Genomic DNA, 15,654 nt, shown 5'->3' with positions numbered 1-15,654 from the left:
TGTTGGTTTACAAATTTTATATTGAAAATTGATTGTGCTTGCCTCTGTGACTCAGTAAGTAAATGCATTACCTGATATCTTACTGAACTGTACAGACTAGGCAGGTCCAAGGTATGATCTCTTGTTGGAGCTCAGTTAGCTGTTGTCAGCCAGAGCACCGGTAGAGGTGCTACAGTGTTGCCAAGCTAGGTAGGGTTAGATACCAGGCACAGATACTGCTAGTTGATGCACATGGATGGATTCCAGGTGAAGGCAGGATCTGGCTCAGCTGTGATTTTTCCCTCCTCTCACGGTTGATTAACCTGTGAGCGTTCAAAGTCTGGACTCTGGAACAGCTTTTTTGAGCAAGGTATTTCGAGGACTGCTGATGGGAGCAGTAACTGTAATTAATTTATTTTCCACTGCTTTGGCATCTTTTGTGGGAAAGTTCGTGGCTTGTATCCAGCATCTCCACATGGGTAGTATGAAAGTGCTACTTTGTGTGACTCATTCTGTTCAGTTTTTGAGGTATGCATGTATTTGATCATTATAACTTAAGTAATGCTTATGAGACTTGTATATGGTTGCTGAAAGGGACAGTTTGAAAGTGGCTTTCTTTTGTCTTAAATCAGATTATTCATTATCATGGACTGATGAAATCTATGCTTGGACTTGGCCAGTTGTCAACAGTAATTACTCAGGTTAATGGAGTGCTTGCAAGCAGGTATAGTCTACTCAACTTGTTAAATCCATTGCTTTTGGATATAGTTAAAATTGCTGAAATCATATTCATATTACTAAGTTACATAATTTTTAATATTTTTCTGACAAGGCCCATTGATCACCCAATAAATATGAAGGGTATGGATAACACTGAGCAATTAATGCTCTGGTCCCTTGGTTACCCCAAGCTTGTACAAACAAGCCAATAGAAATAAAAAAAAATGGAAAAGACATTGTATGGTATACAGTGAGGAGGATGTGATTTGGTATCAGAATTGTGGGAAATGATAGGGATGGTTTCACTTTCTCACCTCTCAACTGACCTAATACAGTGTTTTAATGGTCAACAAACAGACAAATGACAGGTTTTCTTGTAGGTTTAAAGAAGGATAAATGTTTATTAAACAACACCTGAAAATATTCGTAACTTCACCCATGCTCACACGCAAACAGAGATGCACACAGACACACAAGAAAAGATAGAGATTAGAAGATAACATGCATTTAGGTCTGATAGTTTTTAAAAGAGTTCACTGTAAACCTTGCATTCTTCCCTAGGGGTGACGATTTAAAAAACGGTGCAGGCCTGTTTTTCCTTTCTGCTGGTTCAATTATAAGTTTCAGGTAGCTGTTACCTGAATAAAGGTGAGACAGAGGATACTCAACCTGCCTTACCTTGGGATTCTTGACAAAGATATACCTACAAGGTATGGGCTCAAGTTCTGTGATCAAGTCAGGGAGTTTATTAGGCTTAACCAAGATATACAAAGTTAATTCTTAACAACGGCAGTAGGTGTACAGCAACACTTGGCACCAGAGCTAGCTTCTAAGCTCGCTGGGGCACAGCCTTCTCTTCTCCTTCTCTTGCTGTGTTCTGATGACCATGGTCTATCTTCTCCTTCTAAGATATTCTGTTGACCCGTCTAAGTGTGCCAACGATGTCCTGTAACACCCTTTTATCCTCCTTGGGGTGCTAGGATCTTAGCATATTAGGTTATGAATTATTTCAAGTATCCTAATTGATCCAGGTTGACATAATTGTTAGACCATATTTAGTTAATGGTTTAAACTACACACTTTAAAGATGCTTCCTATTTTTAACCCTTGCCAGATACCTAAAGTTCCCTTTTTTCCTGAGATAGCTCTATTTCAGCAGCTTTGTGGTTTTAACCACTATACTCTTTGACCTTTTTTATCCTTGTTCTTACATAAGTACAGAAAGACATGTTTTCCAGACTCTACAAATGTCAAGTCAACATTAAACAGCTATACATTGACCTATTTCAGTCAAGCCTATCCATTATGCCTTTCAGTCAAGCCTATCCATCATGCCTTGCAGTGAAGCCTTGACACTAGTTTCTTACAGAAAGAGTATTACAAAGCTATTCATAAAAGGATGCCATGAAAAATGCTCTTAATCTAACACAATGAAGACAAAAGTTGGAAAGTTTTAGGAGGGCGAATGCCCTGTTGTATCTCAGTCACAGTTCATTGTTGAAAACCCTGGTACAATTTCTCAGGTATGGAATTCAAAGCCATTTCCAGTCTCTGCCTACAGATAATTTAAAGATGATGGTCTAGGCAGGGTCCTTCTTCTTTCACTCTCTCTTTGGCTCTGCCTTTATCTGCCCAGCATATACTTTTATTAAGCTCCTTATCAGACCCCTGGTTTCTGTCATTTAGAATTAGAACATTACAGCGCAGTACAGGCCCTTCGGCCCTCGATGTTGCGCCGACCTGTGAAACCATCTGACCTACACTATTCCATTTTCATCCATATGTCTATCCAATGACCACTTAAATGCCCTTAAAGTTGGCGAGTCCACTACTGTTGCAGGCAGGGCGTTCCACGCCCCTACTACTCTCTGAGTAAAGAAACTACCTCTGACATCTGTCCTATATCTATCACCCCTCAACTTAAAGCTATGTCCCCTCGTGTTTGCCATCATCATCCGAGGAAAAAGACTCTCACTATTTGACCATGGTTTGTCTTTACTGTTGTCCTCCTAAATGGTGTCTGATGGAGGGGCCATTGTTAGACAATGGGGTCTGGGCGTCAGTTATCTTCATTCCATTTTGATAAAGTGGAGGTTTTTTCACACCCATTCATTTATGTTTGAATTTAGACACACCGGGCTGCGTTTTGTGGAGCCCAACGCTGAGATTGCTGGGCCCGATCTTACTGGCGGCGGCGAGGCTCTGTGGCGGCCTCTCCGCTGTTCAGTGATGGGACCCAACTTTAAATATTTAAATAAAGGGTAGGCATACATTTGCATAACTTTCACAGTGATCTTGCCAGCCGTCGCAATTGTCTGTGCAACGGCCAGCACTCGTGCCTTCCCTTTCCCGTCCAGGGAAAGCTGGCACCACTGAGGTGGGGAGGGGGAAACCTAGGATTTTGAGTGAAGTTGTGGGGGGTGGGGAACGGGGTCAACTCTGCATTTCTAGAGTGGGGGTGGGGGGGGAATGGGTGACCTCTGCACTTTGCGCAGTTGAGGGGCGGAAAGGTCAGATATTAAATGTAAGTGTTTTGCGGGGGTTGCGGGAACAGGGCGGCCATTTATTTTCTTTGTATTTGGGGGGGTGGGGGGGTGGTTGTACCGTCCAGGAATCAATTTACAGTGAATTGGAGTTGGGGGGAGGGCGGGTGATACAGGCTTCAACTGTGCACGTCTGGCAGCCCTTAAAAATGCCGCCAGCGCCTGCGCAGAGGCAGCTGACGCAGTTACTAGCGTTGCAGAGCCCATCCCCACCATGTATTGTGGGGGGGCAGACTGCCCTGTGTATGTAGATGAGACGTTGTGTGCTAGCTGCCAGCGGTGGGAGAATAAAGTTCATCCCACCATGTCTGCCATGCCATTGTTAATCCAACTTGTTGACGAGACATAGCAAGTAACACAGAATGAGACTTTTGCATTTTAATGCCTTTTCCAAGGCTGGTCCAGACATGAAGATTGACTCAGGGTTTTTGTAGTTTCTATGTGTATTGGCAGTACAGGATAATGTCACCTGACCTCTCAACTCCATCTTGTTTTTCAGGAAACATGTCTGTTTTTGGGTTTGTTTCATAAATTCATTATCTAGTTCATAATCCCTCCTTCCGTGAGCGTGACAGAATACTGATTACCTTCAGGGGTCAGTTAGCTCAGATGGCTAGAGTGTGATGCAGAAAGACACCAATAGCGCGGGTTCAATCTCTGTACTGGCTATGGTAGTTCACGGAGGCCTGCCTCTTCGTCTTACCCCATGGTTGAGGAGTGGTGACCCTCAAGCTATACATTACCAACTGTCTCTCTCGAATGGAGAGAGATGCCTATGGTCCTCAGGGACGATGGCTAGAACACCAACAACAACAACCTTCTCCTCCTTGAAAATAATTATATAATGTATGCTGATTTAATATGTATAAAATGTATTTTAATTTTCCAATACAAAAGCAAAATGCTGGAAATCTGAAACAAAAACAGAAAATGTTGGAAATACTCAGCAAGTCAGGCAGCATCTGTGGAGAGAGAAACATAGTTACTGAAAGGACCTGATGAAGATTTTAATTTTCTAATTCATTTTGTTCAGTTTAAGTTCAGATAATCTATTTGAAGCTTCAGGAGTCAATACTTTGGTTTTAAAATCATATCTTGAAAAAAAACAGAAAATAAATTTTATTTTTTTACAGTCTAAGATAAAATTATAAAATACCGTTAGACACCTAGACAAATGCAAGAAAGTAGTTTTACATTGGGTACATGATTAAATGTTCATGAAGGAGCAGTGTTAATCAACTTCTGATTCACAAGTCCTCGTGCAAACTTAGTTATTTGCTTCAACAAGAGCAGCTATAATCAATCCATGAATTAAACTAAATTAAGAATTATTTTCTAATAGTGTCATTTTGTTTTATTTTCAGTAATTTTTCGTTAGTGAAATGAAAGGAAATAGGAGCAAGGCACTTTGAAATGTGTGCAAAACTAAACAACTGGAGAATGGTTTGCAATATTGAAAATGAGATTTTATTAGATGAACAACATATTAACCTGCTGTAAGGTCTTTACGATAAAGAAAAGAAACAAACGTGTTACATGCTTCTTAACATAATCTGAGAATATATTACATTTAGTTGTTATTCACAGGCCTGAGTGGACCTCTGAACTGAACACATACAGGGTGGAGGCAGCATGGAAGTTAACACATTGGGACTTGCTACAGAATTATGTGACTACAGGTAATAAATGAAGCAAAATAAAACTAGACAAACACAGTGACGATGAATGAAGAATAATAAATAGATGTTAGAATTCCAACACAATGTCGAAGTGGGAAGAGGTACCTCTTAGAAATGTCATTTTAAAGAAATGTTTGCTCTTAAGGCCATTCAACCCCTTGTCTCTCCCGCTCACACTGTCATGCTCATTTTCATGGCCCAGAGGACAGACAATCATGTCTTTATCAATGCCAGTAGGTATGTAAGACTAACTTTGGCTTGTCCTCTTATTTTACTACCACCAGCTCCCAATCACCCCCCACCAACCCCAGCTGAGATTGAAACTACTACACCTACACCTCCCTGACATAGCATATTAGCGCAGTGACATAATCCCATTTACAATACAACTTTTGAAATCGAAATGTTCTGCTGGATTTAGAGGACAAAAATTGATTGTTTAGTTAGATTGCACATAACATTTTTATATATTGTAGTAAAGCCACACTTTGCAACTTCTATACATTCTTGACTGCAACATGACTAAAACACACCTTGAAAACTAGTGCATATTTTGGGCCATATTTGTGTTCTTTCAACAACTACTTATATTTATATAGCGCCATTAACTTAATAAAATGTCTCAAGGCGCTTCACAGGAGCATTGTAAAACAAAATGTGACACCAAACCACTAGAGATATTGGGTTGGATTTTACCAGACCCCACCCCCCCGCGCATCGGGGGTCGTGGCAGGGAGGCATGGAAAATGCCTCCGGGAGAGGCCTGCCACGGGCCTCGATGCTGGGAAGGCCCCGCCCCATATTACCAGCGGCGGTGAGGCCTCGTGGTGGCCCCCCCCCCCCGCTGCTCAGCAATGGCACCATCATTTCAATATGTTAATGTATTAAAATTAAGGAATAATTACTTACCTCGTTGTGCCAGCCGCCCCGCTCCCATATTACGACCAGTGGCTGGCGATCCCACGTCATCAAATCTCCGACCAGAGAATGGATGCGGGACTCTGGAGTGGGGAGGAGCTAAGTATTTCAGTGTGGGAGGGGAGAGAGGGAAAAAACGTACCTGATTTGTCGAGGGGGTAATGGGAAGGGATAAAGCTAGCAGTGTCTGAATTTTTGGGGAGGTGGAGGTCAGATTTTCAAGTATTTTGGTAGGAGAGAGGGCAGGAATGATACGTCAGGCTGTTGTGTGGGGGGGCGGGGGTGGTGGGAGAGGGGCTGGAAAGATTTCTGCAGTTATTTTTAATAGTTTAAAATGCACTGTCTCTTTAAAAATTGGAACTGTCAGTAAGGGCTCTAAGTCCTTTAAAAATGGCGCCGGACACTGCTGCTGGGGACAGAGCGCCCACCCCCTCCACGTCATCGGGGTGGGAGTCGGTCTGCCCTGGCCATGTAAATGAGCCGCTGCGCTGAATACTGCAACGGCTCCGCAGGGCAAATCCCTCGCATGCACTCTGTCATCTTTGAAGCTTGCCACCAGGAGCGGCAGGAAAAATTCAGCCTATTAGGTCAGATGACCGAAAGCTTGGTCAAAGAGGTAGGTTTTAAGGAGTATCTTAAAGGAGAGTGAAGCAGAGAACATAGGGAGGAAATTCCAGAGCTTAAGGCCTGGGCAACTGAAGGCGCTGCCACCAATGGTAGAGCGATTAAAATCAGCGTTGCTCAAGAGACCAGAATTCGAGGAACACCGATGTCTTGGAGGGTTGTGAGGCTGGTGGAGATTACAGTGATAGGGTGGGGGGCGACGCCATGGAGGGATTTGAAAACAAGGATGAATATTTTAAAATCAAGACTTAGCTTGACTGGGAGTCAATGTTGGTCAGTGAGCGCAGAGGTGATAGGGGCCTGGGACTTGTTGCAAGTTAAGACATGGGCAGCAGAGTTTTGAATGATCTCAAGTTTATGGGTAGAATGTGGGACACCAGCCAGGCATATATTTTGGGGAGGGTTCAAGTGAGGGGAAAGTTAAAGAGAAAGGATAAGGCAATAGTGCAGGGTAGGGAAATGGGTAATGATAAACAGAGTTTGACAGTAAGGGACAGAGGGTACAACCATAGAATGTATCAGCAAATGGGATCAGGAAAAATGGTAAAAAGACAGAAGGAAAAGTTCTTTATCTGAATGTAGGCAGCATTCGTAATACAGTCGATGAATTGATGACACAAATAGAAATAAAGGGGTTTGATCTGATAGCCATTACAGAGACATGGGGCTGGATTTTACCTTAGGTGAACTGGAACCTGCTTCCACCTCGCCTGGAGATCCGTCCCGCATTTTACAGGTCCCCGGGCTTTAATTGTCCAGAAGTGGGACTTCCACCAGCCTGAGGGAGGCAGTCCCGCCTCATTGAGCTGCCGGCCAATCAGTGGGCCGGCAGCTCTTAATCCCAGCAGCGCCACTGGGAGCGGTGGCCACTGCGGGACTGCAGCCCAGCCGACCAGATGGATCCATGAGGGAAGGTAAGTTGGGCATGCCTCACCAGGGGATCTGTCCTTCCCTGGTGAGGCTGGAGTGCTTGTTTGGGGTGAGGGGGGCGTCTTGTGTTGGGTAAATCCCGCGTGTGCACCCTGCGGGGTGGTTGGGAGGTGGGGGCAGCCCTCAATCAGGAACCGTATGCCCGACTACCGTGCCCCATTCCACCCCCCCCCCCCCCCCCCCCCCGGAGCACGGAAAGGCCGGCAGCTATCTTTGGGCTTTCATGTCCCCAGCACACCCGCTTGCCACGGGTAAAATACCTGTGGAGGCAGGCGAGGGCCCTTACGTGACCGTTAAGTGGCCACTTAAGGGCCTTGATTGACCTCGAGCGGGCGGACCGTCCCCCCTTCGCCCGACTGCCGTAAAGTCGACCGGAGGCGGGAGCGGGGCGGGTAGGTCTCCCAGAGCCTCCTGCTCAATTTTACGCAGCCCCCACGCCACCAACCAACCGCAGGGGCGGCGTAAAATTCAGCCCATGGTTGCAAGTTGACCAAGGCTGAGAACTGAATATTTGTGGGTATTTGACATTTCGAAAGGATAGGAAAAAAGGAAAAGGAGGTGGGTATCTCTATTAATAAAAGATGAGATCAGTACAGTAGTGAGAAATTATCTTGGCTTGTAAGATCGAGATATAGAATCAGTTTGGGTGGCAATAAAAAAGAGCAAGGGAAAGAAGTCACAGGTGGGAGTAGTTTATAGGGCCCTAACAGTAGCTACACTGCAAGACAGAGTATAAATCAAGAAATAATGGGAGCTTATAAGAAAGGTATTGCAATAAACGTGGACGATGTTAATCTTCATATCGTTTAGACAAATCAAATTGGCAAAGGCAGCCTGGAGGATAAGTTCATAGTTCATAGATAAGTTCTTATAAGCCCCCATTATTTCTTGATTTATACTCTGTCTTGCAGTGTAGCTACTGTTAGGGCCCTATAAACTACTCCCACCTGTGACTTCTTTCCCTTGCTCTTTCTTATTGCCACCCAAACTGATTCTATATCTCGATCTTACAAGCCAAGATAATTTCTCACTACTGTACTGATTCAGGACAGTTTCTTAGAACAATACCTTGTGGAGCCAACCAGGGATCAGGCTGTTTTAGACCTCACAATGTGTAATGAGACAGGATTAACTAATGACCTCATAGTAAAGGATCTTCTAGGGAAGAGTGATCATAACATGATAGAATTTCACATTCAGTTTGAGGGTCTGAAACTAGTGTCTTAAAATTAAAGGTAATTACAAAAGCATGAAGACAGTTGGTGAAAGTAGACTGGTAAAATAGGTTATATGGTAAGATATGCAGTGGCAATCATTTAAGAAGATATTTCATAACACTCAACAAAGATATATTCCATTGAGAAAGAAAAACTCTTAAGAGAAGGACGAACCATCTGTGGCTTACTAAGGAAGTTAAAGATGGTATCAAATTGAAAGGAAAGGTATACAATGTTGCGAAGATTAATGGTAGTCCAGAAGATTGGGAAATTTCTGCTCATCCAGTACTGGATATTGTATAAGCAGTCTGATAATTTAGCAACCATGGCGGAGTCAAGAGAGGTGATGGTGAGCTGTAGCTTTCAGATGATGTCACCGAGGGGCAGCATTTAGATGGGAAATAGGAGGGGCCCAAGGATAGATCCTTGGGGGACACGAGAGGTAACGGTGTGAAAGCAGGAAAAGAAGCCATTGCAAGTGGTTCTCTGGCTACGATTAGATAGGTATGAATAGAACCAGGTGGGAGCAGTTCCACCCAGCTGGACGACATTCGAGACGTTGGAGAAGAATGGTGTGTTCAGCCATATGAAAGACTGCAGACAGGTCAAGAAGGGCGAGGAGAAAGTTTACCTCTGTCACATTTGGGTCGGATGTAATTTGTGACTATTTATTTTCTCTTGTCGTTTCATTGGAATATTCCTGTCTCTGCTTTCTCACTCTAGCATTTGTGTCTTTTTGATCTAAATACTGTGTTAGATGACATAGTTTTGGGAAAGGAAGAAATGCTTTAGCCATTTTCTGGACTTCTGTAAAATGTTCACAAAGTGCAAGAAGTATGGCAAGCAACCTCTAATGATTGTGCAGTGCACATCACAATCGTTACTTTAAGTTAAGTAATCCTCAGTAAATACTTCCTTTGACCCTGTATAAGATTGCTTGTAATAAATACTTTCCATTTAGAGGGGAAATCCTGTTCTTGGAGCGTGAGACTTGGACAGCTATTGCTTGTTGCTAAACAGAGCAATACGGAGGGCTTCTATGAACAACTGCAGGTTACTCGAGCAGAACAGATTGTGCCTCTCTCTGCAGCAAGCTTTGAACGAGGGTCCTATCAGCGAGGTTATGAGTATATTGTCAGGTACTGTTGGAATTGACTTCACTAGATATTTCTGTTTCAAGCATATTAATACATTATTAATTCTGAGTCATTTTCCTTTACTCAGACTGCATATGCTGTGTGAGCTGGAGCACAGTGTCAAAGGACTGCTTCACCAGCAGTCTGGGAAACATCATCAAGAAAATGAGCATCCTCTGAACTGGCAGGCTCGTCTAGAAATGACACAAAATTCCTTTCGAGCTAAGGAGCCAGTCTTGGCACTGCGGAGAGCATTGCTCAGTGTGAATAAAATGTATGTAGACATAATTTGTTTTCAATTTTAGATAGTGAAATAATGGGAAAGTATTGGAGCAATTACATTTTGGTGGGAATTTGATGGGTTAAGAAAGCCTGTTTGAAGACTGGATCACTCCATATTACAATAATGTTGTATTTGCATCTACTAATGGTTTACTTAAATTCTTCCAAGTCGTGCTTCAAGCTGTGCATACATGTAAAAACAAGTGAGAATTAGTTCTGTGAAATTCCACAAGAGCCATTCGGTAAAAATTTGATGCCATTCATTTATTCCTGGGCTCGACTGAGTCTTTAATTGGGAATCATACAAAAGCAGTTGGCAGGGCACCTTATATTGTTGGTATTTTCATGTTGGAGATATAAGTAGTACTTATTGTAAAGGAATTGTGTTGTATATAATGCATTGTACCATATAGTGGTAGAAATGCAGGTTTGGTGCACTTTTACACAAGGTGTATGCCTGGTTTCAGCAGTGTTATTGCTGGAGAGCATGACTAAATAAAACCGAGGCCTCCCATGAGCTAAGAGGGCGTGGAACTATTATAATACAAGTTCCCCTGCAATACTATTGGAACATCTCAACTAACTTGAATGGCATTAACAGAGGCCCGAAAATGGTTTATTGGCTAGGGAAGGGAAACCGTTTTCTTTTATTTGGAATTATAAGAATTTGAAGTGACTTTTTAAAAAAAGATAATAAATTAGTTTTTTTTGAATTGTGTTAAATACTATTGATATCAGGTTTAATCTATGTGATTATAAATAGGATAGACTACAGTGAGATGGTTGGAGAATGCTGGCTACAAAGTGCCAGGGTCGCCAGGAAAGCAGGTCATCACCAAACTGCATACAATGCCCTCTTAAATGCAGGAGAGTCCAGATTACCTGAGCTTTACATAGAAAGAGCAAAGTGGCTTTGGTCCAAGGTATGTTTAAGATTAACAAAGCAGCACCATTTGCAAACTTTACTTTAGGGGGCTAAGGAAAAGGAAGGGAGAGTCCTTGTCTAATGCATGTTGGAATATCAAAGGTGTTCCTAAATATCAGTAACCACTATTAATCTAAGGATATTCCCGAATAGGACTCAGGTGTCAGATAGGAAGGTAGGTCTTCGGTACACACTGTATAAACTAAAATCAAGCATACTGGTTTTACAATAAGCCAATTACAAATTTAACTGTAGCTCTAAGATCACCTGCTTTTGCACCTACCTCAACCCATCAATGCTGAAATCCTTGTCTGTACCTTTGTTGTCTCCAGACTTGACTGTTCCATTGTGTTCCTGGTCTACCATCCTCCGTAAGCTTCAGCTCATGTTTACCTACAGCTAGGGCGTGTGATTTCTTGCATTATAGATTTATTTATTCAAACTGTATTTTGTGAAGTTGTTCCATTTTTATAATGAGCAATGATATACACATGATGTTTTAATAATCTCAAGTAATAAAGTCCAATGTTAGAGGAGAGGTAGATGCTCGTTGTTAACACTTCCTATCTTCACAACTGAGCTTGGAACTAATTACTATAAAATCTTCTTATGCAGGTATGTCCTGCCCTCCTGGTGGTTTAGTTTTACACACATTCTCTTAGAAGTACAAAAACGGAATCACTGCGGTAGTTGCAGTAGTTAGATTACTATTTTTATCGGCAATGATTAATTTTTCATTTTTTGATTAAAAATCCTCGGTTCTTCATGGAATATCAACCTGAGAAGAAAACCTGTAACTGCAACAATAACAATTTCATGATTTTCCATGTCAGTGATTCTTAGATCATCTTTAAGTGATACCATTGGCTTTGTGCTGGGTCTCCATGCCTACTAGGTACTTAATTTGCATTACAGCTCGCCAATAGAGGAGGTGTATTATATAAGTCAGGGTTAGAATGAAGCCCAGGGTCTATGGATGCAAGAATAGCATGTTTATCTCACTGAACAGTCTAGACAAGCTATTTAGATCTATGTTGACTGCACTCAATTACTCTTTGATCTCGATAATCATTTAATCCTATGCAACTAAATTATTTTCCTTTTGCCTCCAGGGGGATGTTCACCAAGCTTTAATTGTCCTGCAGAAAGGTGTTGAGTTGTGTTTTACAGAAACAGAAGTGAGCGATGATAAAAGCTGTTTGATAAAGGGGAAAGCTGTGCTGTTGGTTGGACGATTTATGGAAGAGACAGCTAATTTTGAAAGCAATGCAGTTATGAAAAAATATAAGGTAACTGAAATATTCTGAAATGCTTCTATGGTTAGATTGATGCAACAACTGTAGTGTTAGTGTGAATGGGGTTTTGCTTCACACCAACACTGAATTTGTAGCACGAATCTGGAGCTTGGTTCTGACCTGACTCTGGAATGAAACACAATGAAACTCTTTAGAGAGGAAAGTGGCACTGCACTTGGCTCTGGGGTCAGGTTGAGCCCAGACTCTGGCTTTACAGTATAATTATGCTACAGTTGTAGTCTGAATGTGGTTCAAAATTAGCACATTGTAAATAATTGAATTGGAAGTGTTATGTATGGCTGTCTTCTTAAAATTAAAAATATCAGAGAATGGAATTTTCATATGCCTCTCCTCATATAGCAAGTTTTCAATCTCTGCTGAACTGTTAGGGGAGATGCTTTCCTAATGAGAAAAACTTAAAAAAGGTGAAGGAGGACCCCTGAGCCACTCTTGCACACCTTCGAGCAGCTTGGCTGCAGAATTTATATTGGTTCAAGAATTGTATTGGTAGATGCCTTTCCTGGAGAGCGGAGCATGGTGTGAGACAGAAAATATGATTTTAAAATTGGGGAAGTGGAATATCTTCTGTGCTTTTAATATTTCAAATTTCATAGTATAATTTAAGGAGTTATTTTTTATCATTTTATCATGTTTGTAGACATATTTGAAAGTACAGCAGCATTGAGGGAGACAATTAAAATAAACGTTACAGGAACATTTTAAGATAACCAGAGAAATGTCATGTCAAAATTTAATTCTAAAGAATTTAATTTACTTTAGAGACAGATTGCTTTTCCATTCCATAAAGATGGAACATATGATAACTTTTGTTGTGTGCCTTATTTTTCTTTCAATTATTAAATGACCAATAGTTTGCAGATGTTTCTTTTTAACTGCAGTTAACTATTTTCTTGGTGTATCCTTCAGTTTCACAAATCAGTTTCCACCTTTGCAGGAAGTGACCACCTTGTTAGCAGATTGGGAAGATGGACATTTTTACTTGGCGAAGTATTATGACAAATTGATGCCAATGGTGACGGATAACAAGATAGAAAAGCAAGGAGATTTGATTCGCTACATAGTCCTTCATTTTGGCACGTAGGTGTCTGGATCAAGTGGAGCTTATGTGCTTCAATAACAAATTGGGAATGTGAATTACAAGAAGTTGTTTTTTTAGTTGACAATATCAAGAGTGAGGCGTGCTGGGAGTGGGAATTTTTTCTGTCGATTATCCATTAGAGACCAATCCCACATCTGAAAAGTGTGTGTTACAACCAACTGCATCTCCTAGTTTTCCAGGAATATATATTTTTATATTAATGCTTACTTAATTATAATCTTAAAACAGATTGATGCAAGTTCCAGTGAAGTTTTGTATTTCAGGAGGGGGAATTTTAACGTTTTGACCTGCCACGATTGGGGAGACCCGGTAGCACGCAGGAACCCCGAAGTCAGGCTTTCCCTGCACGCTGTGTCACTGACAGGTTTGCCACCCGGATGGCAGCCTGAATGATTAGGCTTGACTTCCAGTCGGGCAGTGAATGCTGAAGAAGCGGCCGAAGGGCCAAGTAGGTCCGAGACCCGATTATGGTGGGGGATTGTCGCAGATCGGAGGCTATGGGGGGAGGTGTCATTGGAGATCGGAGGCCTCAGTTGGGGAGCGGGGGAGGAGATTGGAAGGATTGAGGTGGGAAGGGAGTACGATTGTGGGTTGGGTACACTGGATCCAGCAGGTGTGGAATGGCACTCGTCTCTTGGAGCTAGCAGACCCCACCTCCCTTCAGCTGGTGGGTTTCCCAAGGCCTGGAAAGCCTAGTCAATCAGATTTAAATTTGATAAATATAGGGCACGCAGCGTCATTATAATACGAAAGTTGCCAACCCACTCCCTAGCAGTGGGTAGGTTGTGCCCCCACCCCCCTTTTAAAACCAGAAGTGGGTGGGTTGGAGTCAGGATTCAGATTTTTAACAGGCTAATCTCCCACCTATTCCATCCCCCTCCCCTACTTTTAGGGGTTAAAATCCTCCCCCCTGCCATGTGTCAGATATTTGGGGAAAAAATAACAGGTTAGCTCCCACACACTGATTCTGAAACAAATATTAATATTACAAAAGTGAAATTACTCCAACACCAGGAGGGATCCATAGTTCCAATTGAAATATTCCAAAAAAGGTTAATTCTATATTAAAAGTGTTGGTGTATATCTTTTGGTTGCATATTTGAATGAAAAAAAGATTTTGTTTTTATGTTTTAAGAAGGGTCACTGACCTGAAACGTTAACTCTGCGTCTCTCTCCACAGATGCTGCCAGACCTGCTGAGTATTTCCAGCATTTCTTGTTTTTATTTTATATTGTTTTTATGCTAGTTTGATTGAATCCTGAATTGGAGTATTTCGCTCTTCAACAGAATATATTAAAAGTCTTTTTTAACCAAACATATTTCTCCTTTTTTGAAGCTCAGCGCTGCATGTCCATGCTTCTGCAGGATAAACTACATTGCCTTTGACCTTTTTTTGCTCCCATGTGTGACCAAACTTGCTGTGTAATTTCAGTTAACTCTTAAGAATTTGGCTAGAATTTGTCATCGTAAAATAAAAATAAAATTTTTTGTTAATTTAAAAAACAAATTATTTGAAGAATACTGAATTAAATGTTCTCAATGAAAATCTTTATTTTGCAATTTTAATATTTCTTTCTTACTTCCCTCCACCTCCCCCCCCCCCCCCCCCCCCCCCCAAACTAACTGCACAATCACTTTTATGTGCATTCTGTGAAAATGTAAGTTCTGTCAATTCAGAAACTAACCTATTCACTTTAAGTAGACAAAAGAACTTGCTTATATAGCACCTTTTATGTCCTCAGGATCTGCCAAAGCACTTCACAGCCAATGAATTACTATTTAAGTGTAGTTATTTTTGTTTTGTAAGCAAGAAACGTAGCCAATTTGTGCACAGCAAGGTCCTATAAACAACCTTGAGATTTTGAGCAGTTAATCTGTTTGGATGGTGTGAGTTGAGCTGTGAATATTGGCGATGACACTGGGGAAAAGCTCCCTGCTTTCCTTTAAAAAAAAAAGTGCCGAAAGATCACCTGAGAGGGCAAACAGAACCTTAGTTTATCATTTTAGCACTTACACATTATGTCATCATTATTGGCAATCCCTCATGTTAGGATGATTCTTGCTTGTGGTTGGCAGGTTGGAAGTGAGATGTCAGTGTTGCCTGTGTGCTCTCCCACAATGAGGACATAGGTTGTCAGCTGCTAGAGGTAGTGGCCACACATTGGGCTGAATTTAGTGGGCCCCCTAAGAAGGGTTCGGAGGTGGGGTGGTGGGGGGGGGTTACGGGTGGGGGGTGGTGGGGGTGCCTGTTGCCTCCCTGTAGCAACAAATGTTGTTAGGGGTGGA

At 41.9% G+C, this 15,654-nt stretch overlaps 1 protein-coding gene across 4 annotated transcripts in view; it reads left to right on the top strand.

The window, feature by feature from the left end:
• Window positions 1-15,654, top strand: part of atr (ATR serine/threonine kinase) — a 118,791-nt gene that overhangs the window by 80,154 nt on the left and 22,983 nt on the right. For all 4 annotated transcript variants that reach the window (XM_068042581.1, XM_068042582.1, XM_068042583.1 and 1 more), the window contains 7 exons: window positions 612-703; window positions 4,830-4,921; window positions 9,572-9,749; window positions 9,835-10,020; window positions 10,792-10,951; window positions 12,066-12,242; window positions 13,204-13,346. In XM_068042581.1, coding sequence (XP_067898682.1) covers window positions 612-703; window positions 4,830-4,921; window positions 9,572-9,749; window positions 9,835-10,020; window positions 10,792-10,951; window positions 12,066-12,242; window positions 13,204-13,346 — 1,028 coding nt within the window. The remainder of the gene's footprint in view (window positions 1-611; window positions 704-4,829; window positions 4,922-9,571; window positions 9,750-9,834; window positions 10,021-10,791; window positions 10,952-12,065; window positions 12,243-13,203; window positions 13,347-15,654) is intronic.

Source organism: Heterodontus francisci, chromosome 11 (genome assembly GCF_036365525.1).
Source record: "Heterodontus francisci isolate sHetFra1 chromosome 11, sHetFra1.hap1, whole genome shotgun sequence".
Classification (NCBI taxonomy): Eukaryota; Metazoa; Chordata; class Chondrichthyes; order Heterodontiformes; family Heterodontidae; genus Heterodontus; species Heterodontus francisci.
Note: the sequence above shows the minus strand (reverse complement) of the source record. Positions and strands in the feature narration are given on the sequence as shown.